Source organism: Portunus trituberculatus, chromosome 38 (genome assembly GCF_017591435.1).
Source record: "Portunus trituberculatus isolate SZX2019 chromosome 38, ASM1759143v1, whole genome shotgun sequence".
In the NCBI taxonomy this organism is placed as follows: Eukaryota; Metazoa; Arthropoda; class Malacostraca; order Decapoda; family Portunidae; genus Portunus; species Portunus trituberculatus.
The window spans coordinates 4,174,376-4,202,312 of NC_059292.1; the positions used below are offsets into that span (position 1 = coordinate 4,174,376).

The 27,937-nt window shown below is 40.4% G+C and overlaps 2 protein-coding genes across 11 annotated transcripts; one reads left to right on the forward strand and one right to left on the reverse strand.

The window, feature by feature from the left end:
* Window positions 1–358: 358 nt before the first annotated feature.
* LOC123515066 lies at window positions 359–27,913 on the forward strand. Of its 8 annotated transcripts, XM_045273466.1 has the most exons (10): window positions 386–519; window positions 4,621–4,639; window positions 5,216–5,295; window positions 7,407–7,537; window positions 11,946–17,154; window positions 17,704–17,975; window positions 18,278–18,453; window positions 18,846–19,056; window positions 19,273–19,413; window positions 26,202–27,913. In XM_045273466.1, the coding sequence occupies exons 5-10, from the start codon at window positions 12,021–12,023 to the stop codon at window positions 26,382–26,384; spliced, it is 6,117 nt and encodes a 2,038-aa protein (XP_045129401.1). In that variant the 5' UTR covers window positions 386–519; window positions 4,621–4,639; window positions 5,216–5,295; window positions 7,407–7,537; window positions 11,946–12,020; the 3' UTR covers window positions 26,385–27,913. The 8 variants fall into 8 exon arrangements, with proteins under 8 accessions (XP_045129405.1, XP_045129399.1, XP_045129402.1 ...); XM_045273464.1 differs by lacking the exon at window positions 4,621–4,639 and having other exon boundaries at window positions 368–519; XM_045273468.1 differs by lacking the exon at window positions 7,407–7,537.
* LOC123515070 (U-scoloptoxin(11)-Sm5a-like) lies at window positions 19,514–23,590 on the reverse strand. 3 transcript variants are annotated; one of them, XM_045273477.1, is made up of 6 exons: window positions 22,647–22,677; window positions 22,062–22,261; window positions 21,315–21,506; window positions 20,907–21,143; window positions 20,664–20,811; window positions 19,514–19,749 (listed from the first exon to the last, which is right to left on the reverse strand). In XM_045273477.1, exons 1-6 carry the CDS (start codon window positions 22,660–22,662, stop codon window positions 19,700–19,702), a joined length of 843 nt encoding a protein of 280 aa, XP_045129412.1. In that variant the 5' UTR covers window positions 22,663–22,677; the 3' UTR covers window positions 19,514–19,699. The 3 variants fall into 3 exon arrangements, with proteins under 3 accessions (XP_045129412.1, XP_045129415.1, XP_045129414.1); XM_045273480.1 differs by lacking the exon at window positions 22,647–22,677 and adding an exon at window positions 23,438–23,587 and having other exon boundaries at window positions 19,523–19,749; XM_045273479.1 differs by lacking the exon at window positions 22,647–22,677 and adding an exon at window positions 23,438–23,590 and having other exon boundaries at window positions 19,525–19,749; window positions 22,062–22,257.
* Window positions 27,914–27,937: the final 24 nt, after the last annotated feature.

Genomic DNA, 27,937 nt, shown 5'->3' on the forward strand with positions numbered 1-27,937 from the left:
ACGTAACAGTGTCATAGTGGATTGCAGATGTCCGAAAAAAGCGGATGTTGGTGGAACATTTTATGGAGATGAGAGAGAGTCTGCGGTCTCCAGAACAAGAATTTCAATCCTCGCACACAAAGTTGTCTCTCTCCGGGCCGAGAATTTCCTCTCAATTCTCCTCCCCTTCCACCCGACTTGTCACACATTACCAACCGTGGTTAATTAGCGTTGCCACTGAAATATGAAAGAACAAGTCCTGTATGCATATCCATATAAGTATATTGGTTCATTTTATGCTCTCGTGTGTAATGATATAAGCATGTAAAGGCGGGAGAGGCTTCCGTTAGCCAGCTGGAGCATTGTTGTGAGCGGGCGGCGGGTGGCATGCCTGGGGTGGCCGCGCCTGCGCACTCGCTCCCGCCATCCCGATCAGGAACAGGTTGGTGGGGAGAAATAATGTAATATCATCTCTTAGTGCCTTTTCCCAATTAACCGAACGTCGTGGTCGAGTGGAGTTGATGCTACAGGAGCCGCACAGTAAGTTGGAGTGCGTGTGAGGCACGTGTGGAAGCGTGTGTGGAGGCGGGAGTGGCCGTGGCTGGCGGGTGTGAGGGAGGTGGTGCGGAGGGAGGACAACAAACACTTTATTTTATGCCTCTCACACCCCGCTGCCGCCCTCACCACGCCCAGCTCTGCACCGCCGCCTACTCCCGCCCCATCCCTGCATGCATGCGTGATGTGGCACTGAGTTGGCTTGGCTATGTGTGGAAATCGGTGAAAATGGACGGATTTGAGGGATTTTCTGAGTTTTCTGTGGGCAGGTTTCTCCAGTGCAAGGCCTTGGTGAGCCTGACAGGGGAGGGGGTAGGGCGTACTGGTCACCTGGGGGGCGTTGCAGTTTAGGGTTGATGCTCATAATGACAATCTAAAGTTGATGTTGCCTTGAATAATGCCTCACAATCTCGTAATAACGTGTATTGTAATCAACATATGTGGTAATAACTTGGTGCGTTTTGGTAATGATGTCGACTGGATTAACTCGGGGTATGATTTGCGGATTGTGTTCCGATGATTTGTATGTCAGTTTTGAGGGTCAATGTAAGATAACTACTTTCCTTAAGCGTTGCAGGATGTAGATATTTGGAACAGTGATTCATGCGGTGGTGATGGTGGTGGTAATAATAGTTTTTCCTTCTTTTGTCGTTGTTACTGACTCATCATTATAAAATGGAGTAGAAAGAAAAGAAAAAGACGTTATTCACTTGCATTCAGGCTTATAGATAGGAAATGATTGTTGGTGAATTATTAATAAAGGTTGTCAACCTTACCTATCATGTTTTGAGTTTTCCTTGGTAAATAAATATTTTTGGGGGAAAATACTAACTATCTCACTATTAAGTAATGAAGAGAAACATTAGGTTCCTAACTTGTACCCACAGTGTACTGTTACTTGCCTTGTAGCTTGATGACACTAAAGTAATTAATTATAAAAAATATCATGCTCTACTTAAAAGGAACTATGGAAGCACAACAAACTGACCATTACTGACACATGTGAAAGTGGTTTTGTTTGTTTTGTTGTCTGGTTTTCTATTTAATTCCATCTGTGATGTATGCCAGAGAGGCAAACACCTATGTATTGGCTGGCCTAATCATGAGTGTTTGGATGGTGCCACATGCCAGGTACTTAATACTTCAAAATTTAATGAAATTTTAATATGTATATGCATTATATTATGGGAAGGCAACTTGATGTAATAGATGTTCATTGCATCTTTTTTTAACACTGCAATATTTGACAATGTTTCCTCCTGGCATTATCATGTCTCCATAATGAGTGAGTGAGATGTGTTACTTTATCAGAGTGAATATGGCAATCAATCAGTCACTTCCTCTCAAGTCTTGCTCCTCCAGTCACAATGGATTGATAGAGAGAAAAGAGGGGTGGAAGGGAAGGTGAGAGAGAGGTGGTGTGTAAGGAATTACGTTATGGGTGACCTTCAGCTGTAACACTGTAGTTTGCCCAGTGCAAAGTTTGGCAACCCACAGGCAGGAGAAATAACTGGAAACGACAGCTTCCAAACACTCCGAATAAAATGGCTACACCTTGAAGAGTCATGAAGCTTTCTATCACTCTTTTTCTTGCTAATTGTACTAAATTATAAACATGATTGAACAATAAGATTAGTAAATGAACTGAAATATATCACTTCATGGGGTGACAGTTTTCTGTGCTATAATGACAGTTGTGTTCAGGTGTATGCCCTCCCCACATTCCCATCTCTGTCCTTTCATAAGTCCATGTCCCAAGCATGTGCACACACACACACACACACACACACACACACACACACACACACACACACACACACACACACACTGTAGTCTCTCACTGTCAATTATGTGGAATCACTATGCTGTAATAAATAACTGTACACAGTAGGTAGCAGTTCAGTATCTCTCTCTCTCTCTCTCTCTCTCTCTCTCTCTCTCTCTCTCTCTCTCTCTCTCTCTCTGTGTAATGAAAGTAGCAGTGGTAAGGTATAGTTAATGAAATAGGAGGTAGGTCTTGTCAGACAAACAAGGGACTCGGTGAAGAGACCAGTTTTGCTTGGAATAGAAGGACAGACAAGAGGTCATTGGAGTAGTACATATATGGAATGCTTTTAGCCATGCAGAAACTTCAGGGACCAATGAAGACAGAAGATGGTGAAGCTGATATACTACAACCTTTTATTAACCTCTTCAGTACCATGATGTGTTCCATATTCATTCTGCTTACTATTTGGTGATTTTATACAGCTTCAGTAACTTATGTGGGGATTAAAATAGTGAAGACTGTGGCCATCAATCTTCTGACCTCTATAGACCCTTCCTAATATCAATAAAATCGTCTAATCGTACACAAATCTCAAGGTAAAAATGTATCCCAGTTTAGAAGAGGTTAAATTCTCCTATAGGTAACAGATGAGTGTTGCATGTAGTAAAGTTTAGGGAGCATTATCCTGACCAGCACTGCATTACAGTTTTGAGATGAGATAGAATGTTGTAATTCAAATTATACAGTTATAGGAAGTGATGGTATTATGTATGTACTTATGTATATTCTGTTTGAAAATTGTGTAAATTTTCATTTTTGTTTATTTATTTTTTCCTTTATCACAGGAAACTGACAAATTATTTGTGGTGCAAGTTACTGATAAGAGATCTGTGACCTACTGTGTGAAAGAAAGAGAGAGAGAGAGAGAGAGAGAGAGAGAGAGAGAGAGAGAGAGAGAGAGAGAGAGAGAGAGACCTAGTGTTATGTAAATGTTGATTTCCTTTTTCCTCTTTCTCCTTTTTATTATTGAGGGAATATCTATGTAGTGTCATTATAGATCAATGAATTGATATATACTGTGGATAAGAAGGTGTGGTGTAGTTTGACATGGCTGGATGGAATTGTGAATGTGTTGTATTATAGGATTCTAGAAGGTGAAGTCTTCATGAGTAACTCTAAGAATCCCTTAAAAAAAAAAAAAGACAGGGAGGCTCTATTTATGCAGTATTCTTATGAAACTTTGTGCAAATTATAGCCATGTCACCTGTACTGTACACTCAGAAGAAAGGTAGCACACTGTGAAGGGGAACACACAGCCTTAGCCAGCTTGTTGAAACATTGATAATGATTTAGGTGTGAGGTGAGGGCTAGATTAGACTTCCTCCTAAGTCAGCTAGGCAGCCCACTCTGTAATTTAGATGTAAAGCAAAGGCTAGATTTGACTGCATCCTGAGGCAGTTATTCAGAACACTACTCAACAAAATCAGTGTGAGGCAAAGGCCAGAAGGCTTCCTCTCAAACCAGCTAGTCAGGTCACTCAGCAAAGCAGGCATGAGGCAAGGACTGGATTACATACTTTCCTCAGTTTGGTAATCAGGCCACTCAACAAAGGCCCATACTATTCTAAAATGCTTTGGTCTCACCATCACTACTTTCAAAAGACTCTAGTTGAAGATAATCATGCTTTTCAATAATATTTTTGTGGTTCTGGTGATGTGCTGGCAAAATTTATAGTTTAATAATAAGAGAAACTTCCTTTAAAACTCAGTTAGTCATCTCTGTGACCTTGGGAAACTGTTGTAGTGAGAGGGAAAGGCACTTCTGAATACAGACCAAAATACTAAGTGACACAAAGGCCACAACACTTTTTCCTTGAGTCACCTATTTAGGACATACATTATTTTTTGTGAGGTAAAGCATATAAACTTCAAATGCTGGTCTTACAATTTTTTTCTTATTTTATTTATTTATTTATTTATTTGTTTATTTGTTTTTCTTCTTAGATATGTCACAATTCCAACTTCATTTCCAGGTTACATTAAGAAAACAATGTTGGTCCAGTATTTCTTGGTGTGGGTGTAAGCTTTGTTGTGTGTGTCTCAGTGTTTCCTTGAGGAGGTATGACTGGCATCAAGAACATAAGTTTCAGTGTCATTTGAAACTCCTTACTTCAACCCAGTTCAGAAAGGAAATTGTTTGTATTCTCTTCTGTATGAAGTTACAGTACTGGAAATTATTATTTTGCATATGTTTAAAAGGTAAATGAGTTAATGAAACTGTACAATGATCTCACCTGACATTTTTCTGATGTTTTTTAGGTCTGAACACAGGAACCAAGTAAGGTTATAACTTAAGCTGATGAAGTACCTTTGTTGGTGCAGATTTTTTTATTTCCTATAATTACATTTTAGCTACGAGTTAAAAGTTGTGTATTTGGCCCTAGACTAGAACACAGTGTTTTGGGAATGTTAGAGTAGGATTACTCTTTAAATAGAGATAATATTGGAATGAAAAAGGTGAAAATCTCTATTATCATATTATAATGAATAAAAGTTTGAATTAATTGTGATATGGTTCAATAGTTTAACTTTGGTTTAGGGATTTTACTTGACAGTTTTGCATTAACTTTATAAAACTCATGAAACAACCCAGCCTTTGCTTCACTTCTACTTAGTAATGGTTACAAGTGAACAAGGGTTAACAAACATATCTATTTTTAACACTTAATAGTTTATTGTAAGTATATATAGTGTTAGTTTATTGTTACAATGTGAAATGTAAAGCAAAGAACATGGTTATCAGTAATGTTAGTAGTTTAGTGCAGGATTAGGGTATTGGAACATATTGAGTGTGTTGAAGAAAGAGTGTTTTGATGAATTTCAGTGTTAATATTTGATCTTGGTGTGTTTCCAGAGATGGATGAATTGGTTGTGTTGAATGAGGGAGGGAGTGATGGTCAGGGTGTTGGGGAGGACAAGTAGCCTGAGGTGACAGTAAGTAGCAGTGTTTATCTTAGCCGTTACCTGCTCTTTACAACCTCATTAACATGGTGCTGCAAGGAAAATATTCCAACATTTTCTTATAAATCTCTGGAAGAAGTATTATTACAGTAATTTTCAAGTTATTCCAGGCATTTTGTGAATCTATTCATCATACATACATAGTACAGTGAAAGTTGTACATTGAGAAAAAATTTAAGTGAGGTTTTACTGTAGTAGGTGATGTCTGGCATGTTAGCTCTGTTGTATGTTATTTTATTATAATTTATTTTATTTATTTATTATTTTTTTAAGTTGATGTTTGTAGCAGCTGTTATGAGTCAATATATGTTACTCACTTGTTTTGACCTTTGATCATTCATTACAAGTGATGCTGGAACTGTTGTGTGTTTGTGGACCACCTACTATGTTACTTTGTTGTGTAACATATTTGTCTAATCTAATCAATTCTGTTGCTGTTAATTCTTCAGAATTTTAGGCTTAAGGAGTGACTGGTAGTATTATCTACAAGTCTTGTTCCTGCTCATACTCTCTCTCTCTCTCTCTCTCTCTCTCTCTCTCTCTCTCTCTCTCTCTCTCTCTCTCTCTCTCTCTCTCTCTCTCTCTCTCAGAATTTTATTTGGCAGAAGGAATATGAAATGATGATGTTGGTGTTCAATTCTGGCAGGAAATATGTTCTTTGTCCTGTATATAAGAATAATAAGTATGATCCTGAATGGTTTGACTATCATGAAATCTACAAGTAGAAAGATATGTGTTGGCAGGACAGCAGTAGACTTTGAGACAGGGCAATGCAGGTGTTGTTGAAATTCTGTTCCCTATAACTATAGTTTATTGTAAGCAAATGATGAGTAACAGAAGTGAAGTTTTATGCAGTGTTGTGTGATTGGAGCCTACAGTTAGTTTTTCTTAACCTATTTACAAAAATATGTTGTACGATTTTTGTAAAGTCATCCTTTTTAATATTGCAGGTTGCAAACATGTAATAGGGGATGTAAAGGACCTATGTACCCAATCTTTCCCCAGGGAAAAAAAAAAAAAAAAAAAAATATATATATATATATATATATATATATATATATATATATATATATATATATATATATATCATCTGCCATTGAAAAGTGCTGGTTGTACAAGCAGCACTGACCAATATGTGCTCAGTTCTGGCTTTTGTTATATATCTATCTCCATACACATGTGATATCTTACTAATACAATTTGGTAACAAGGTAACACTACAGCACAGCAGCAGTGTTCTGTGTAACATGCCACTTGGCAACATTTCAACTAAATAACAAAAGTGAGATACCTGAAGGTTCTTGCTGAGTCTCAAAACGGAGAATAATTTAAGCATTAATTTAAGTTAAGAATAATAGAAATAGTTGTGAGTGGCATAAATCAAGACACACTGTGTACAACTAACAATAGATGATAGCATGATTGTCTGTACAAGCATTTCAGTAATCATTTGCTGCTATGAGGTTGTTTGTGCTTACTGACCCTGCTGTAGCAATGCATGGCTTGCTTCTTATAAACTTTGCTACTTTTATTTACATTTGCCTCATTTTGATATCATTGATAAATTCTTGACTTAAGTTTATCTTTGTTCTGTGGTGTGCCTGCTCTTCCATGCTTTTTGGTGTGTATGTCATTGTGTTCCACTCTATCTGTATCCAATTAGAGCCATAGGGTGGGATTAGGTTTGGTTATTGCTGTCAGCCACTCAGTCATTTGAATGTCTTGCTGTTGTGTTCCCATCAATCCAATGTATGTATTGACAAAACTCTTACGTTTCACATATCCTCCTTAATTTTCTTGTGCAGGCAAACTTTTTGCAGGCATCCTTTATTTATTCAATGTATGGAAAACTTTTCATAAGTCTCAGTGATAAATCTCTTGATATATTCTGAGTCATGTAAAAAAGGTGAGCAGCATATTATCTGGCATGAATTGCAATTTTCAGACTTTTTCCAGTGGTGGGAAAGCTTCTTATATCCAGAAAAAAAAGGATTTATTATGCATAGGTTATGAAATGTGATGTGAATGTTGGCTGCCTTTTCCTCTTCTAAGATATCCACTGAGTGAGTCACTCTTCCTTCCAGCGACACACAAGCGGCAGCAGCCTGCCTGGCCTGGTGACTTGCTGTATCTTCCCAGCCTCCACCACACATGCACTTGTGTAGCACTTACAAAAGTTATCAGCCTTATTCTGCTTCGCTTGTGTGCTGCTGAGGTTTGTGCAATGTCCATATGAACCCCAGCTCAATGCAATTGAGACTGGTTAGGCTAAACAAATTTCCAAGGATACTTTTGTATGAGTCACAGGAGGTCATGAACATACAGTAGCTAGCCAAAGGAACTCTCTCTCTCTCTCTCTCTCTCTCTCTCTCTCTCTCTCTCTCTCTCTCTCTCTCTCTCTCTCTCTCTCTCTCTCTCTCTCTCTCTGTGTGTGTGTGTGTGTGTGTGTGTGTGTGTGTGTGTGTGTATGTGTGTGTGTGTGTGTGTAATTCACTGTTTGATCTGCTGCAGTCTCTGATGAGACAGCTAGACGTTACCCTACTGAACGAGCTCAGAGCTCATTATTTCTGATCTTGGGATAGTTCTGAGACCAGGCACACACCACACACCGGGACAACAAGGTCACAACTCCTCGATTTACATCTCGTACCTACTCACTGCTAGGTGAACAGGGGCTACACGTGAAAGGAGACGGATCAAAATATCTCCACCCGGCCGGGGAATCGAACCCCGGTTATCTGGCTTGTGAAGCCAGTGCTCTAACCACTGAGCTACCGGGCCGTGTGTGTGTGTGTGTGTGTGTGTGTGTGTGTGTGTGTGTGTGTGTGTGTGTGTGTGTGTGTGTGTGTGTGTGTGTGTAATTCACTGTTTGATCTGCTGCAGTCTCTGATGAGACAGCTAGACGTTACCCTACTGAACGAGCTCAGAGCTCATTATTTCTGATCTTGGGATAGTTCTGAGACCAGGCACACACCACACACCGGGACAACAAGGTCACAACTCCTCGATTTACATCTCGTACCTACTCACTGCTAGGTGAACAGGGGCTACACGTGAAAGGAGACGGATCAAAATATCTCCACCCGGCCGGGGAATCGAACCCCGGTTATCTGGCTTGTGAAGCCAGCGCTCTAATCACTGAGCTACCGGGCCGTGTGTGTGTGTGTGTGTGTGTGTGTGTGTGTGTGTGTGTGTGTGTGTGTGAGAGAGAGAGAGAGAGAGAGAGAGAGAGAGAGAGAGAGGGAGAGAGAGTCTTCTTTACTACCTGTGAAATTTTGTCAGATAGAGAGTGATGGTAGAATGCAGCATTGAAAATTGTAAGTGCTTTGTGTGTGATCTATACAGTATGTTTTGATATTTGTCTTTGTATTTTACCACTGCTAGGTTTGAATGTTTTCTGAAACAGCATTTCATGGCCTTCTGTTTGACACTAATATAAAAGTTGGGATGCACATCCACTCCAATCACACTACATGATACTAATATAACAAGTGTGGTAATAAAAACTACAAGACTGTTCAGCCTTGCATGTTTGATATTAAATGAGTGTTGTTCCCTTCTAGATTTAAGTAAGCTTCTCTGCTCGCTTTGCAAAGTTCTCTTGTCTTCCACTGAGGGTGCAGAAAGTCCCATGGTTGCAAATGTGAAGTAAATCCAGTGTCTTATGTTTTATTAGCAGTATGAGTACATTTACATTAGTGAAAGATGGCAGTTAACTATTGCTTGCTGCTTAAGATGGCCATCAAAAGCTTGTAGACTTGCATCTAAATTGTAGGAATGACAACATGAAGTGTATGTGTTTGTGTTCTGAAGTACATATTTGTTTTTGTATTAGTTTTCTTACATGAACAAGACAAATATCTAGAACTATAACATTTCTCTCTAGAGAACTGAATATTGAGCAAAGACAAGTACCAGAGAGGGTTGTGCAGGAAGCCTGGCTACATACACACACACACACACACACACACACACACACACACACACACACACACACACACACACACACACACACACACACACACACACACACACACACACACACACACACATGAGTGTGCATAGTTTTAAAGAAAAATTGGATAAGTGTAGATATGGAGATGGAGCCACACGAACATAAAGCCCAGGCCCTGTAAAACTATAACTAGGTAAATACACACACACACACACACACACACACACACACACACACACACACACACACACACACACACACACACACACACACACTATCCATTCAATAGATTAGCTGCAACACTGTTTGTACTTTCTTGGTACTACATGCAAAACCGTTTAACTGCTGTAAATATTTTGTATGTAAATAAAATGTATTCGTATATGTATGAATTTTCTTATGTTGTGGATTGAAAGTAATGTTTTTACAGTTTTACGATCTATTTCCCAAAATTTTTATTTTTTTTAGATTGGGTATTTTTCAGATTTCAGAATGGTGTATTCTAAATGTAATATTTGGTAAAAGATGAAGTTAAGTAGTGAATTTATTAAATATTTTCTTTATTTCAAAATGAAACAGAATAAAGATTGAAATAAGGAGCATTCTTTGAAAATATTTGTTTTCTCTTACTTGTTGCAATGCTTTCTTATTTACATAACTCTTGATCATCACTGTTTATAAAACTTCAGCAATCCAGCATTGTTTCTGTAATTCATACAAAATGGTAGTTTGCAGAGCATAATTGTTGGTAAAACATGACACAAACACTATTTCTATTCTCGAGCTAGCCTTGGATATAAAATGTCCACCTATGTTTTGTCAGTTGTTAGGTCTGTTTTGTGTAGCTTTCACTGTTTACTCTCATCCTAGCCTTTGTTCACCTCTTCTCACCCAGCCACTCAAGAGATTGATATCCTCGGTTGAAATCTTCATTTGCAAATGACTTTGCTTTCAATCTGATTTTTGCTTTTTTCCTGACGTGGGGAGTTATCACACCTCCCAGCAAGCAGTGTTGCAGTGACTACACTGTAGCGATGGTTGTCATTCAGCAGTAGCTGTGGCTTCTGCAGGATACTCTTGACATCAAGACCACAGAGATTGTTTGCTGTCTAATACAGGTGTCTTCTTTGTCAGCTTGTTGTGTGTTGAGGTTGTCAAATAAAAGTTGTTTTATGCTTGATGCACAGCTTGAATGCAGGCCATAACCAAGCTAATGCTAGAACCAGTGTAGGCAATTGGGAACCATAATGAGGAAAGTTATGGCCTGCTCTTACTTATGGGATTGCCAGTTAATGACCATCACTTCTCCATGAATGCATTAACTACCTCATTTAGAGAGAACATTCAGTGATTTGTGGTTATGCAGCCTTTAGTGTAATGCTGTCGAGACTGATGGTGAGAATAATAATAATAGTGTAGCCATGATGGAGACTGATGTCTCATTTTTAAGCTTCCATAATATCTGAACCCGGCAGGCCAGATGCTGGTACTGTAGCCTGTGGAACTGTTTTATATTTCTATATTTATTTGGTATTATATTCGTACATTGACATACTTGTTTGTTGGCTTGTCATAAATGTTAAAAAGTTAGCTGTCAATTTCAGTGAACTTTGGAAAATGGGCTCCTTTATTTATTGGAGAGGAAAAGGTATTATAATAAATTCTCAAAAGGAATTCATTGTCGATAAATCTATGGTAAATATTAGTTGTGTTTCATGTAAGTCTATGGAAGGTGTGTTCCACATTTCACATTACTGTAGTGTATTGGGTTGGCAGTAGTTTGCACTCGAGTTCCATTTTGTTAATTAATACTGGTATTGTGTTTATTAAAGTGTGAAATGTTCATGTTCCATATGGTGAGATATTTTAACCTTTGCTATGTGTGTAATATTGTTGTCATTAAATGTAAACAACTTTTTTCATCTATTTATTTTCTCTTTCTTTTTATGAAATCTTTCTTATTGATAGGACTATGTGGGAAATACACTTGTATAATGCTTTATTAAAATGTTTGGATAGTACATTAAGAATTAAAGAGGTTGTGAAGCCAGGCCACGGTTTGTAATGTCATTCAGAACACAGACATGCCATCAAAGCAGATGTCCTATTCCAATATTCTTTTGACTTTGAATCATACAGAGTAGTATTCTTTGGAATGTTCTTCTCAGTATTGCTTGTTTTTTCATTATTGACTTTTTTTTGTCATATAGTGTTTTCTTTTTTTCTTTTTCTTTTTTATATTGGTGTGAATGCTGTTTTTATTAGAACATTAGTTTCTTTAATTACCTGTTTGGTGTAACTAAATTAATGCATATGAAGGGCTGAAATGTGTATTGTGGCCAGTTGAAATGTATTTTAGAGAGAGAGAGAGAGAGAGAGAGATGGCTATGAGAATGGATGGTAAATAAAGGCTTGACCCTGAAGGGAAGGTAGAGTTGAGCCAGTGTTTGTGATGTCCTTAGTGTGGTTTTCCCCATGTGGTAGTTGGCTAGAGTAAACTGTCCAAGGTAAGCTAATTTGTGCTTGTTCTGTGTTTGCTTGATTATGCATCATGGTTTCCTTGGCTTTTCATTAGTGTCTTTATTTTTTGTAGTTAATTTTTTATTTCTTTTTGAGCTGTATGTTGTGTTTAGTTTTTTTGGTTAATTTGGTGTGTTTATGTTTGCAGGTTGTGGTGTAGGCGTTTGGACTGTAGTAAGACTAAGGCTGCGTGTATGTTGTTGTGTAGTGTGTGGCTTTCTGCATGATGGCTGCTGCTGCTGGCTCCCCTGCCAAGGAGGAACTCACTGTACCTCCTGCTGCTCAGCCTCGTAGAGGAGCCTCCGCTGGGCCCACTCCCACCCTGTTGCATGACTCCGCACTGCACTCTGCCACCAACATTACTGCTGCCAGTACTGCTCTCATCACCCCAGAGTCCCTGGCTGCCTCCCTACATTCATCTGTATCCTCCCCTACAGGCACCAAGCTGGCAGTCACCACACCCTCTGAATCACCTGCCGGGGGGGAGGGTGCCAGAATAACTCTTGACGAAGAGAAAAAGATAGCTCTGAGTCAACTGCAGGAGCTGGAGGTGGCCATCAAGGTGCGAAGAGTTACCAAGGTGGATGGAAGAAAGGTCCGTTGGATTGAGTACCGTGCCCGCAAGCAAGCAGAGGAGGAAAAGCTGCCGGCCAGCGCCAAGAAGAGACCTCGTAGATCAAGGTCCAAAACCAAAGGGGTAGAAAATAGTGAGAATGAAGCAAATGTAAATAACAATAATAATAATAATAACAATAACAAGACTGACAGCACCATGAAGGGTGACTCTACAAGCTCTCCCCTCAGTGTGGTGGGCACAAGCAATGTCCTGGAGAGCATGAAGCAGCAGTTTCTGCAGGGTACAGAAAATGTAGACGAGCCCTCCATCAATGGTAAATCAGGGATCTTGGCAGAAAGTTCAGTCTCTTCCCAGAAACGCAAGTCCGGGAGAACGCGCAAGTCAGCCGGTGCATCGGAGGGGGGAAGTCCTTCCAGTACCTCGCCCAAGAAACTCAGTCCCAGCGAGGCCAATCCCAAAGGAGCATGCCTTCGGAGTTGTGGTGGATCAAAGGGAAGCACCTCTGCAAACGGCTCAGTTTCAGAAGTCCCACTTACATTGTCCAGCACACCAACTACACCCTTTACCTCAGATCAGCCTCTTGCTATAGGTATTAAGAAGAATTTTTTTACTCCTAGGTCTCTCACCAAAGGTTTGAGAGAAGTTCGTAAGATGGAGAATGGCACAGATGGAGCTTCTCCTGTGAAGGCAGAAGAGGTTAAGACTCCATTAACCTCACCAAGTGCCTCTCTACACCTTACAACATTAACGTCTGTGGTCTCTGATGGTGTGGCAAATGAAGCAAAGTCAGCAACCGATTCCAAATCACAGTCGGTAGAAACCAAAGGAACCAAGACTACGTGTCCTCTTATTAAGGCAGCTGCTAAACTCTTGTCCCAACCCACATCAAGATCTAAATCTGCAGACAGTTCCTCAGCCAAAGGTAAAAGAGGGAGTTATCAGAAAGGAAGTGGGAGGAAAGCATCTGCCAAGTCAGCACCACGGCCAGAGTCAGAACCCAGAACCACTGTTAATGGTCACAATCAGATGGTTCAAAATGGATCATCAGAAGAGGGATCTCACTTGCTTTCACCAGATTCTTTCAGTCTTGGGGAATCTTGCCCGGGCAAAGCCTCAAAGCAAGGGAACAGTGAGAGCACTCCTGGAGCGGCCTCAGACTCTGACTCTGGCATAAGGAGACCAAGAGGTCGACCACGAAAGAGAACATTGGTCCTCAAGAAGGAAGGATCTGCAGGAGCTTCGCCTGGGAAGTCTGGGAAGAAGCTAGCCACTCTAGTTGTTGATGTCCATAACACAATGAATGGTGAGCCTCAGATGGTCATTCCTGCGAAGAGACCTGTACTGAGGGGCAAGAGGACTTCCACAGGCAAAACTTCCTCACAGAATGTGGAAAAGTCGCCTGATATCAAGCACTCGCCGGTACCTCCATCAAAACGGCAGAAGAATGAAGCAAAGTCAAAGCTTGATGGTGAAACTCTTCAGACAGGTATTAATTTGGGCTCCCAACACATTGATACCAAAAAGGGCAAAACTAGTAAGAAAAATCTTGAACATTCAGTGGCTGTTAAAGAAGAAAAAGATGGTACAAGTGCCTCAACTGCCAATCAAATACAAATACCACCTGAACATACTCAAAGTACAAAACACACAAAGGGTGTTCAAAGAACCATAAACAGAGAATTACCCTCAGAATGTGAATCTTCCACTGCCATGTCATCTAACTCTCAAGCTAAAAGGAAAAAGAAAGTCAAGAAGCCTGTTTTGAAAGTGAAAACATTACCTGCCAAACATAAGGAAATTGAAAAAATCATTAAGAAATCTAAAAAGTCTACAAGTGGTGGAGTCAGCAAACAGAATCGAGCTCAACCCAAGAAAAATACCATACGGAAGTATCTGACTGCACAGAAAGGAAAAGCTGCGTCAAAGATAATCACCACTGCTAAGAAGGAAGGTTTAGCACAGGTAAAGCAGAAAAGCAGTTCACGTGAAGGTGATAGTCAGGTTGAAGAAAGTGTAACTCATAAACAGGAACCAACACACAACAGTGAACCCATGAAGGAGCAGCCTTTAGATCATTCACCATCAAGTGAAAGTATGTTGAAAACTGAGACACCAGAGGTAGATGTACAAAATAGTGTGCCAGATTTGAGACTTACAGAGGAAGATTCCAACCTGAAGGCAAATCTAGCAGCTGAAGTTCCTTGTTTACCCAGTTCTGCAGTACCTGCAGTTTGTTATGTGGAGGAATCCTGTGTTGAAGTGAAACCAAATTTTGTGCCTCAAAGTGAAACAGAAACACACCCTTCCACTAATGAAAATATCCCAACAGTGGACAGTTTGGGAATAGAAAAGTCATATGAAAAAGTAAGTGACTTACCAAAGATTAGTTTTCAGGATAATGATAATATAAACAACAATAATGCTGAGGAGGAGGGTGTTGTTATATGTGATAAAGAGATAACAGTTATGAAGGATTTATCTGTAAAGAAACTCTCTTCTGCAGATGATCCATTAAAATGCATCACTAATGAGGAATGTTCTCTGGAGGAGCTTGCATCCAAAACAAAAATAGACACCATGATGGAAAAAGCAAGTGTTGGAAAGGTTCTTGACTTGGAAAGAGAATGTGAGAAGAATGAACAACAGATATTGAATAAAGAAGGTGAGAGCTGTCCAAAGGAAGGCTGTGCAGTGGAAAATAGTCTCCAGAATGAGACAGATGCAGGTGGCTTAAAGAGTGAGGAAAATGTCTGTGATAAAAATGAAAGTTGTGTTGAAAGTGTGCCAAGTAGTGACGAAAGTGAGGTACCTACACACACAGTGGCATCAGACAGTAATGAGGTGGAAAGTAATAGTACATCCAAAGAGAGTGTATTGTCAAGTTCATCCCATAGTGAAACCACAAAAGAATTAGAGGTACCTTTTGTAGAAGCTGCTCCAGTTCCAGGTAGTGATCTCTCTCTCCCTGACAGCACTGCCTCCACCATGACTCTCCAGGAAGTAAGTATGGAAGTGGTGGAGGAGGCTTTAGGTGAGAAACAGACTGAACTTCAGTCTGACACTGAAGATAAGGTAACTCAATCTTGTAGTTTTACGGAGGAAGTCATGCACACCACGGAAAGTGTGAAGGCCAAAGAAACCAATCCCAATGAAAGTAATCTTGCAGAAGTGAATCAACTTGAAGAAAATCAAGCTGTAGACTCAACAGAACCAGGTGATTCAGAAGTGCAGGTTGTTGATGTACAAACAGATGCATTACAGGATCATGATAACTCTGTTTCTATTGTAAGCCAGAAGAGCAATTTAAAACAGATCAAGAGAAAAGATGGTTCTCTCCTCCCTAAGAAAATTAAGAAAGGTCTTGTGCAGTCTTCTAACATTTCACACTTTGAACGTGACAGAGAAGATGTGCAGGGAGAGGTAAATGCTGTAAAAGTGACTGAAGCACAAGAAGCTAGTCAGGAAGTGAGTACTGGCAAGACGAGTGAAAGTAGGGAAGTGTTGGACACTTTGCCACCATCCCAGAAGGACAATGACGAGGTTCAGGAAATTATTTCTGAAGCTCAGCCAACCCGCCTTACCTCAGCACCAGAAGTCCACAGTTCCTCTGTGACCAAAACAAAGGATAAAGTACCAAGGATATTAAAGCAGCTCTTCCAAGATGAGGGTGTTCAGAACATGCTCAAGAGTATGAGTGAAGATGCGGGAGCAGCCCCAGAGACTTCACCCAACAGTGACTCTGGAACCCACAAGTTGCGGCCCAAGCGGATCACAGAACCTATGCTCTCCTCCTCTCCTGAACTGGATGCCATGGAAGCATTCCTCACCTCTTCTAGAAAGAAAAAACGTGGCACAGAATTGGATACCCTGTATATAGATGAAGGGGTTTTGAACTTGCTCACCAGCAAAGAGCACCCCACTCGCAGGGCACATCAAGAGGATGCAGCAAGTGACATCTCTCAGGCCAGCAGCTCAAAGAGTGTTAAGGTCAGTAAGACCACTAAGTCAGCTGATGGGCTTTCAGACTCCAGAAAAAGGAAGCTGAGTGGAGCCAGCACAGCAAGTAATACTTCAAGTTCCTCTAAGTCTTTGCAGCCTCCTGAGCCCAAGAAGGTTCGAGTGGAAAGTCAAGAACCCGTTGAAGATCCCTACGAGTTGGATATGGCTGAGGAGTTTAAAGAGAAGTCTGTCATCGTGGGCTACAGTCCTTTGGAGACAACTGTTAGTATAGCTAAAAAGAAAGGCCCACCTGTGGTTCCTCTGTCTGTCAAGCAGAAGAATAAGGCTATCAGGATGCAGCTCAAGCTCCAGAAACAAAAGCAGTTGAAGAGTGCTGTGAATGAGGGCAGTGAAGATCAAGATGGGAGCAACACTGACCAAGTTCAGGTGCCTGACACTCACACTGTGTCTAAGGAATTGCTTCCTGAATCCAGCAGCTTGCCAGCTTCAATTGAGACAAGGGAAGTCTCTAGCAAGTCTGTACCTCCCATCAAGATTAAGCTGGCATCTGACAGTGTTACCATCAAGCCTGTGCCTCGTCCATCCCCACCTCAACACACTGCTGAGGTCACCATTGTACCCAAGCCACCATCCGTCAGAGTGCCCATCAAGGCTCCTCAGGTGGTCAACTCCATCAGTCCACCTCTACCAAGGCAACTACCACTCTCTCAAATAAGAACCAGTCCAGAGAAGACCAGGCCCCATCCTGATCGCCACAGCCCGTCTTCACAACTCAGGAGGGTAGAGACCTATCCTGGAGCTGTCCCTCCCTCTGCCCCAGGTTAGTACCTATTATCATCACATCAACATTTATTTGGCTAGTCACTGTGCTTCTGGCTGTTTTAAACCTGTGTCTTGTGAGAGCAAATTGGTGTGGATATGGCAGTACTTCCCTCTTAATGGTTTTCAGGATGAGATGTGGAACCTGCCACCTCTTGTGTTCTTTGTCTCTATGCTTCTCTCCATGTCAGGATGGCATGATTCTTATCCTTTTCAAGTATTCAGGAAAGATCTATGGATAATTTGCAGGCTGACTTCTACAAAGATGGAAATTTGTTTATGTGATATCTTTTCATGACTTGATTGATGTATTGTTTGTGTGACTGCAAGCAACTACACTTGAGGTGTGTTTCAGGTAGTCACCAATGTGTTATATCTCATATAGTACAGTGCTTGTGGTGTTGTGTATCATGCATCTCTGTTGTTGATAAAGATTGCGGTAGGTTAGAGATTGGAATGTGAGAATTGAGTAGGTTCTATGTTACCAGGTTAAGAAAGCATTTTGTCAGTTATAGATTCATAGCAGATCTTGACATTTATTCCTGGTCAGGTTTCTCTTCACTAGTGAGAAATTGTGATGCAGCAACTGCTGCAGCAGCAGCAGCAGCAGCAGCAGCAGCAGCGGCAGCAGCAGCAGCAGCAGCATCCAAAAGCCGGCAGCGTGTGGGTGGAGAGAGTGTGCGGCAGTCTCAGCGTGCCAGTGTGAGGCAGAGTGAGGCCAGCTACCACTTCAGAGATATTGCACTCAGAAAGTTCAACAACTTCACTCAAATCATCCTGTCACCATCCACTACCAAGATGAAAAATGCTCTCAATTCAAGGGTAAGTCAGTCACTCATGGGCTGTGGGAAAAACTATCACTTTGCTACCTCATTGATATTAAAATTTCAAATGCATTTTTCTTCCTCTCTCTCTCTCTCTCTCTCTCTCTCTCTCTCTCTCTCTCTCTCTCTCTCTCTCTCTCTCTCTCTCTCTCTCTCTCTCTCTCTCTCTCTCTCTCTCTCTCTCTCTCTCCAATAATAAGTAAAGGTATATATGCATAATTTGAAGAAAATGGAAGCAGCTTCTTTCCAACCATATGGTATTGCTGAATTAATATGGTATCACTCTTCACTTGATGGCAGGTTTTGCGTGAGCTGTGTGAGGCGCTAAACATCTTGAAGCGCGACGAGTCAGTGAGAATAGTGCTTCTGACTGGCACGGGTTCTACTTTCTGTCAAGGTGTAGATTTGACAGCTCTCCAACACCCTAATTTGGAAACACGCAAGAAGAATGCAGAGAACCTTGTCAGGGGAATAAAGTGAGTGCTGTCATATTGGTGTGAACAAATATTGGTATCATACGTGTAGTGTAGAATGTACGTACCTTTCATTGATTAACCTGGCAGTTGTCTGGGAAACTACTCCAGGGAAGAATGGCTGTCCACATGTCCAAACACCACATTCATTTGGTGTCTGGTTGACATTATCCTGCTCTTAATTTTATGTCCAAGTGTTACTCGTTATTGCTGCATCTTTATCTTCCTTTTGTGCGATACAGGTTTTCTTCACATCATGCTGAACATTTTCTGGGAAAGTACAGCATTTCCATTACTCATGTGCTGGAAAGGTTTTTGACTGTTATATCTATCATGTTTCTTATTTTTGTGAATTATTTGTGTTATATATTTATATGGCTCTCTCTTATTTACAGGGACTTCTTGAAGGCTTTGGTTCAGTTTTCAAAGCCCATTATTGCTGGTGTTAATGGAAATGCAATGGGTTTGGGAGTGACAATGTTGCCGCTCTTTGACATGGTTATTGCCAATGACAAGGCTGAGTTCTGCCTCCCCTATGCAAAATTGGGCCAGGTGCCAGAAGGGGGTGCCACCTACACATTTCCCAACTTGTGTGGGAAATTGCAGGTGTGTACAAATAAAAACAAGGGGTTGTTTTCTCATGATGGAATAAAATATTTACATATTTAAATAATATTCTTCTTTGAATTGATATTCTTATGTATCTAATTGATATACAATTATTCTGTATTTTTATATGAAGTTTTGTAGTCTGTTAAGACAATGGCAGTGAGTGTGTCCCATTGTGAAGAATGTCACTGAGGAATGATGTCTTTATTACAGTCTACGCAGCTCTTCTTGGGACACAAGCTCACTGCACGCAGGGCCCAGGAGATGGGTCTTGTTTCAGAGTCCATATGGCCTGCTACTTACCAGCAGGAACTCATTCCAAAAGTGGCTCTCCTTGCTACTCAGTCGGCACAGGTAAGTGCTTATTTGCACCCATATTCATTGTGATTATCAGATACCAGTAACTACCAGCATGGCCTGGCTTTCAGTAAAATGGAAACAAGTTGGTAGTAAGCTCAATCTTTGGAAGTTTTTATTTATGAGCTCAAGCTTGTTTCTTCAAATGAAAGATGGTACCATAGGAAGAAGCAGAAAAAGGAATGACAAGCTGTTTTTTTGAGAGAAAGGTTTATTAAAAATATTGGGAAGTAAAATACCACACAGTGTTGATTCTTATTTCACAGTGACGATGAATATCTTCCTATAATGTTAGAAGTCTTGATAATGAGAGGCGCTTAAGTACTTGCTGTTCTGAAAATTACAGTATTTTCATTTATTTCCATTTGGTCTGATTGATTTAGATGAGATAAGAGAGATGTCTTTCAAACTAACATCACTCATTCATTTGATCATAGCAAGCATTATTGATGAGAAGCACAGCCCCCCTCTCCTTTCCTCAAGTTCATAAGCAAACATTAGTGATGCTCCCCTCTTTCCACAAGTTTGATAACAAAGCTGGTTTGTGGGACAACATTCTTTTATGAGTATAACTGTGAGATTGTATACACATATAAATTTGACTATTGAAATGTTTATTTCCTCAATGTTTGCATCATTTTAGAGTAAAAAAGAAATTTGGAAGCATGAGCAATTGAACATACAGTACATTTAAAGGTTCCTTGTGAATTATAGTATAAAGTTGGGTTCACATTGGCTGTAGTGCCATGCTAGATATGGGGTGCATATGATGAAAAATCACCTGGCTTCCAATTACTATTTTGCATTTTAAGTAATAGTTTTTATACTGGATGTTATGAGGCACTGACACTGTGTATGATTATTGCTTGTGTATCTTGCCTGTTGCTGTCCCAGTGAGTCCTTAATAAATTACTTTTGAGTTCTCCTGGACAACAAGGGCAAGCTGCCATTCATCACTGCACTGGTTCCCTTGAAAGAGGAAGTGCATTGCATTGCGTAGCCTATCATTGCTCATGGTGTGAATACTTGTGTTGCAAGCATCACCAGCATCAGCCCATGGCATTCTATATCTACGAGTGGTATTGGAGCCTCAGTCAGCCTGCCTTAAGCAGTGTGGTGTGAGGTGTACCTATTCTGTTTTCTTCTGTCATGAGATGTGCATAATTGATTTTGATTTTATTATTTTACTGCTGAAAGGAAAATGAGAACACATTAGTGAGGTGTGCAGCGGCCTATGTAGGCTTTACCGATGTAATGAAGTTGGGAGGTGGTAACAGTCGATTGGGGTCCTCTGAACATACATAGCTGTTGCTCAGGACAAGAGCAAGTATAGTAGGTCTCTAGAGTATCTTCCCTGATGTAGCCACACTTTTCACCTCTTCTGCACATTGGGAGCTGAAAGAAGAGTGAAATGTTAGTTAAATTTCAGTTAGTGATTCTAAAGATGCCTTCTCTTTGTATAATTGATCAGTACTGTCAGGAAGGCTAACCTCCTGGCAAGTGTAGAGGTAGGTGCGTTCAGTGCGAGTGGCACTGGTGGTGGCATTGGTAAGACTCCAAGCATAAGGCCATGGGCAGCGGCACAGGAGGGTGGTGTGTGGGTCGATGACCTTTGAGGGAGTACTGCTGGAGTACGGTGGTGCGTTAGGCCTTCTAACAAGTTGCATCTTTAGAGCCACTTCCCCTTCCTTGCACTGAGATAACTTTTCTATGAATGAACCACAGAACTGTAATGAGAGAAAAAGAGAGAGTGTGAATGTTTCAATTTGACAGCATCCTAAATTTGTATTCATTCATCATACATTTTAATATCAGCTTGCCATATCTATTATGTGCAGCTCTCATTTTTAACACCAGATATTTTACAAAATTGATTCCTGAAGCAGTTGAAGTCAGACCTTCAGTTGGCCTCTGTTTGTGACATGTTGAGCCAGGGGGTCTTGAAGAGCTGTGAAGTGTAGTGGACATTCTGAGCGGTCTTTGCACCGGCACAGCCGCTCTGTGATTGGTGTGAGCCAGTAGCGGCGGTGTGCCAGATTGCATGCCTCTGCCTTTGAGGCGCACACTGGCAGGTCCCTCTCGCTCCGTCTCTTGTGTTGCACATAGAACATAATGTCTTCATGAGTATGAATTTAGTTTGTTAATCATTCTACTAATTATTTTTTCTATTTATTTACTTATTTTAAATTTTATCTTTATTGCCATTGTGCATACAATATGTACGTATGCAGTGATATGACTTGCTCACTTGCTTGAGGTCTTGAATCCTTGAATACGTACTTGGATTTTTCTTCATCTGGTTAAGACTAAATTATTATTTACTAAATTTATTTGTGTTGTATACCTCATGTAATTTTGTCCCCAAAGTTTTATAATAGCAATATATATGCATCCATATTCTCATATTAATGGATTTTCAACATCATTGTCACCCTTTTCACTGATTCATGGTGAAAAAGCTGTCAACATTATCATCCTTGACCTTTTTGTCTGTATAGCAGCACCCTCTTAGGTAATCTTGATGACTACCTTGGACATCCCAGCTTCCCTAACCTCAAACAATTGAACCTGCTTCTCTATAGAACACTGAAATGATAAGTGTTGAGGTGATGAAGATATATTATGGTAAACACTGTAGACTGTACCCCATTTGTATAGAGGAGGTAGGTTCCCTTAACAAGGTGTCGTAGGACACCACTGGCATTGGAAGTTGTTTTGCTGGAGGCTGTCGCAGTCACAGTCACAGTCACAGGGATCAGCAGCATGAAGGCCATAACTGCTGTTGTTGCTCTTGATAGTGTGGCCTTGCCTCTTACTGCACAGTGTGCCATCTTGCTGTTGCTGCCTCCAGAAGTCAAACACAAAAAATGTTAAATGTGACTTGGGTCAGTTAAATTTTATTGGTTAATATCAGACTCAAGAAAGTTTTCATCATTATTAATTCAATGAGCAAAACAAATGTACAGATTTCAAGTTATATTTCAATTCATGTTCATATATTAGTGTTATTTTCAGTGAAAAATGCTATTCCACTTCATTTAGATGTTACTAGAAATGATCAACTTAAGAATTTATGTTGGATGTTATATTTGTAGCAATTTTAACTTTCAATGCTGATAGGAGTTACTTGAATATGAATGACTGATGAACGAGAAAAGAAAGGGATAAGATTCCACGAATCTTCTCAGGTTGCCTTAGAATTAATAGGCTGAACAAACAAGGACTTTTACCAATCATTGATTTCATGTTGCTGCAATATCAGATTGGTGTATTGAAACTCTACCTCCACTCTTTCTATTGGCTTATTTGCAGCGACATTTTGCAGTCATATCCCATTTCATGTTCCTAGTGACATTTGCTAATCTGGAGTATAAAATCAGTGCCTTTTAATAATTATTTTAATTCACATAGTATCTTGAGTATATTATCTTCCACCTGCACGTCGTAAAAACTCACACCAGAATATTTTACTTCAGGAACTAATTTGCTACTTAATATTACTGAGTTGCCTTTTTTTCCGAATTGTACGTGTTTAGTTTCCATTATAAATCAAAGTACCAGTGAAGGTTACTTATATCATAATTCATTCATAACTTCAACATTGTAAATAAACTTTTTCATTAATATTTGTTTTATGGTTATACGTGGTACTCGTTAAAAAAAAAAAATCGGTAAGCGTCTGGGCAGTTTGTTGTTTCCGTAGCTCGGTAAATTCAGCTAAAGTTATGTGGCTGGTGCTATTTTCGAATCTTTCCATAATCACGCCGTAACTTGCTTGCCTTAATGGCCCTCAGATGGAAGGTAGGGTGGCGGGGTTTGTGTTTGTCACATGGGAAGGGCGAGGATGGAAGATGCGAGACGTATGCGTTGCTCTCCCCTGTGCTCTCAATCATCGCTTTTCTCTGAGCGAGTCTACATTTCCTTCTTTTATCAATATAACCATAACACCAATACTGCTGTCCCCACCAAAACCAAACACTACACTTGCTATTAGGATACAGTATCTATTATAACAAGGCACCTCAATGTATAGGTTCTCTAGGAATCTGGGGGAGTTGGGTCCTGAGGAAGTGGGGAGCCCCGAGACGCAAACTTGTATCTCACTTGAGTAGCTGGGCACGTCTGTTCCGCGCCAAACTCCAAGTTGCCAGGTCGTGGGTGGCGTTACTGCCAAATTTCACTACGAGAACCGCTCAAAACTTGCCAAGAGCAGCTGGACATGTGTGATGCGTGATCAGCTGTTTGCCATTATGCTTAAGGTTTAGGCCGGCAACAAGCGGTGTTGGTGATGGAGAAAGGAGAGAAGCCAAGGCCGTCTTGTATGTTTATAATATAACCGTATGTTTATCATGTAACACATTTATTAATCTTATGAAAATAAGCAAAAGGTTCATTGATCTGAAATACACGTAAAGAGAGAGAAAAAGAAAGAAAATGCTAACGCGTAACAGCCATTTCACGTGTTCCTAGTGAAGTGACAGCTGTAGCAACTAGCAACCGATAGGCTACGGTACTATCTCCTCTTAAGTGACCTTTTAAACACGCGTTGCGAGAGGAGTTGCTTCGAGTTGTTTCAAGACTTTCTTAGTGATACAAATATAAACAATAGCTTGAAGTACAGTAGTGTTCGGCTACGGTAATTAGAGGGTTGATAACAGCTTGTTGTGTAATGTTCGACTGTCCGTATGAGGGAGTGATCGAGTGAGGCTGCGGCTGGGGCAGGGTGGGGCGAGGATGGATAGAGGGTGGAAAGGACACAACCCGTGCTGTGAAGAAGAGTTGGTTATTTCAGTCATGTACATTTTTTAATAATGTAGGAACAATAGTGTGCAGAATGTTAAGTTTACATGTTTTAAACGTAACCTGCCGTATTGTATTCTTAGGCTTCTGAAGGGAGGCTACAGGGAGGGTGGAAGGAGGCGCGTGATCGAACCCCTTACTAGTGAATTTGATTTATATGTACACGATTTTGCCTTTGCATCAGAAGACCGTCATGATGTAGTGTTGTAAATCTCATGTGTTGCCATCTTATACTTTTTCTGTCCATGTAAAGCTACATAAAAAAAAAAAAAAATTATGGCGGAACTTCACTTAGGCAATCTAAAACACTTATAAATGCTCTCTCTCTCTCTCTCTCTCTCTCTCTCTCTCTCTCTCTCTCTCTCTCTCTCTCTCTCATGGGGAAAATATAATACAAACGCACGTCTTAGGCTCGTATTCTGAAACCCATCGCTTTCTCACCATCGCGTAATTTGTGCGGCGTCACACTGTGCAGGTTCACTTGTTATCGCTTAAGCTGTGCTGGGTGGGGCGGGAAATTAGGCAGTATTTTAAAACTCTTTGTGCTTCCATTAGGGGTGTTTAAAAAAAAAATCACACATTCCTGTTCTCATGCATTCCCCCCCCACCCCTATTTTTTTTTCATGATGCACATCCGTCATTTTAATACGTTAACATTCTTGAGAACCCCAATAACTTTCACTAGCGCCGTCGTACCAACTCGAGATAAGACACTGAAATGCCTCCTAAGTCATTTTCTCCCACTTACTAAACATGAGGAAATATACACACTGGGAAAATTATGGTGAGTGCGTGTTGGTTTTATTCAGTCCTTGTTATCTCTCTCTCTCTCTCTCTCTCTCTCTCTCTCTCAACATGGGTGGGTATCTTCTTTTGGGTCGTGTCTTGCCTCTAGTCACCAGTGAGTGCTGCCAAGTTTACTCCGCCCTCCTTGTCGCCTCCACTGTATTCTATATATAGGAGCGAGAGAGAGAGAGAGAGAGAGAGAGAGAGAGAGAGAGAGAGAGGGTTTCGGCCCTATAAAAAGTTAGCGGTATGGGGATCAGAAATGGACACTACGACTTTAGAAGTATCACACACACACACACACACACACACACACACACACCCGGTAGCTCAGTGGTTAGAGCGCTGGCTTCACAAGCCAGATGACCGGGGTTCGATTCCCCGGCTGGGTGGAGATATTTGGGTGTGTCTCCTTTCACGTGTAGCTCCTGTTCACCTAGCAGTGAGTAGGTACGGGATGTAAATCGAGGAGTTGTGACCTTGTTGTCCCGGTGTGTGGTGTGTGCCTGGTCTCAGGCCTATCCGAAGATCGGAAACAATGAGCTCTGAGCTCGTTCCGCAGGGTAACGTCTGGCTGTCTCGTCAGAGACTGCAGCAGATAAAACAGTGAATTACACACACACACACACACACATAGTTGCATACACTTCCTTGATGTTTCCTAACCTACGTTTCGTGTTATTCTTTGAACTAACAACAGTACATGTAACTGAAAAATAATTGAAACTCTCTCCTTGGATTCTTGATCATTTTATTGTCATGGTTATTTTTTTTTCATCATGCATATATATATATATATATATATATATATATATATATATATATATATATATATATATATATATATATATATATATATATATATATATATATATATATATATATATATATATATATATATATATATATTTATTTTTTTTTTTTTTTTTTTTTTTTCATAACGTAGAAATGGTAGCCTAAGGTTGGGTATACTTCCTGTGCTTTTGATGATCTGTGATAGCCATACATTGGATACTGCCTCAAACTTCTTGAATAACATTATTTCTATTAAGATATTTACTACTTGTACTTGTGCATTTTTGGGAGCTGATCATATGCAGTGAATAGGTTATATTATATTCTTGGTGTGTTATTCAGGCATAATCATTCAAATATTATTGTTGTGGATGTTAGAGTTGACATGCTTATTTCCTCCAAAGAGCATGGAGGCAACCAAGGCCCTGATGAACCACCACCTGGTCACCAAGCTGGAGCTGAGTCTGGAGTCTGAGTGTCGTCTTCTCCTACAGCAGTGGACCTCCCCACACTTTGCTCACCTGTGTAAGCGATTCCTTGACTCACAGTACATCCACCTTCAGAAGCCTGTCAGCCTTCCCCTTTAGGGGTCCTCCTTCCTCATGATGAGCAATATGTCAAGTGGAGGAATCCTGAAGGTGATGCACTGGAGTGGCTCCTGCTACTGCTGCAGGGAGTGTCACCTTGTACTGAGCATGACTGCTGCTCACCTCACCTTGCCCACTTCCCTTGAACTTTATGAAGTAGAGCATTAGTTTTTACCATATATCTGATTTATGGTACTGTTTGAAAATACAATACAGCAATATGGAGAAAGCTGTGTGCAGCTGCCCAGTTAGTGTGGAAATGCCCAGTGTGTGTGATACAGCCAACACTGTGCAGTGCAGTGTTGCCAGGACTTGAGGCCTTGACACAGATGCCCCCACCACCTGTGGGTGATGGGACTAACCCGAACAGGGAACAATAATGTAGAGTACTACCTTAAGGCCCCACCTGGGAGAGTTTTAGAACAGTGCCTGGGAGGTACAGACTGGTTATGTCCATTGTGGTGAATATATTATCTCCCATTCTTATGCACACAGTTTCTATGTACATAAATATATAAAAATCAGAGAACTCATCATTGCACAAGTTATATTTTACCTGGAAAAATATTTTACGTGGGAGCAAGTTCCCAAAGTGCAAGTGTTTTGTAGCGTTTTAATCGGATGTTGACGTGAGTATTTTGTAGTTAATTTTTATAGTTGGGAGTTGTTGATGAAGTACAACCTGTAAGCTATTGCAGTCTGAAACATGTCAGTATCATGCAATGAAAGTTATTGAATTTTTGATCAAATAATTTATTTTAATACCATGACCTAAATGTTCAGAAATATTCAAGTATGAATAAAGGGACGAATGAATGTGTATGTAAGGGAAGTGACTTTGTGTTCTCTTTAGTACCCTGATTTAGTTTTGTACATATTTTAGTTCACTAGATTTATTTAGTATAATTTTATAGGTAATTTAAGCAATATTTATCCTGTATACTTGTGCACCTGTCTTGATTTCTCCAATGATGCAGTCAGAGGGCAGTTTGCTGTGTTGCTGCAGTGCTGTTGTGAAATAGTGCTGCTGAATGTAGCACAATAGCACACTGCATGATGTTATACTGTGTTATATGCCTTCTGTGTTGCAGTACTTGTGCAACAATGTGCTGCAGGAGTAGTGTCATATAGCACTTCATAGTATTGCCATGCACTGCTGCAACCATGTTACTATCTCCATATATCTTGTAGTACAGCACTACACTGCAGCACACAGTGCCATCCATCAGCAGTTTTGTCTTTCATCCTTCAGAGATCTGACTGTGTCCTTCGGACAAACCTTTCATGCATATTATTTATTGTTATGACTCTGGTTTTGACACTCCTCAATCAAAGATATGTGGCATTGTAACAGATCTCAGTGATTTCCCCAAAGTACAACCTTACCCTGCACCCACATGTTCTTACTCCTGGCCTTCCTGGGCCTCTCTGATCCTTATTTGCCTTCCTTACTTTAGTTTGGTAGTACATGGTCCATTGTACATACTTGTATTGTTTGTAAGTATAAATGATGCATATTTTCACCAGTATGTAATTATTTTGTTTCCCCTTAA

Coding starts and splice junctions, on each gene's coding strand:
- LOC123515070 (XM_045273477.1), bottom strand. Junction 20,812..20,906: donor ACCTCTACACTTGCCAGGAG/GTTAGCCTTCCT, acceptor CTCTTCTTTCAG/CTCCCAATGTGCAGAAGAGG. Junction 19,750..20,663: donor CTCCCAACTTCATTACATCG/GTAAAGCCTACA, acceptor TGTAATTTTCAG/AACAGCAAGTACTTAAGCGC.
- LOC123515066 (XM_045273464.1), top strand. CDS start 12,021: ATGATGGCTGCTGCTGCTGGCTCCCCTGCCAAGGAGGAACTCACTGTA. Junction 17,155..17,703: donor TGTCCCTCCCTCTGCCCCAG/GTTAGTACCTAT, acceptor ATTCCTGGTCAG/GTTTCTCTTCACTAGTGAGA. Junction 19,414..26,201: donor TTGCTACTCAGTCGGCACAG/GTAAGTGCTTAT, acceptor TTTCCTCCAAAG/AGCATGGAGGCAACCAAGGC.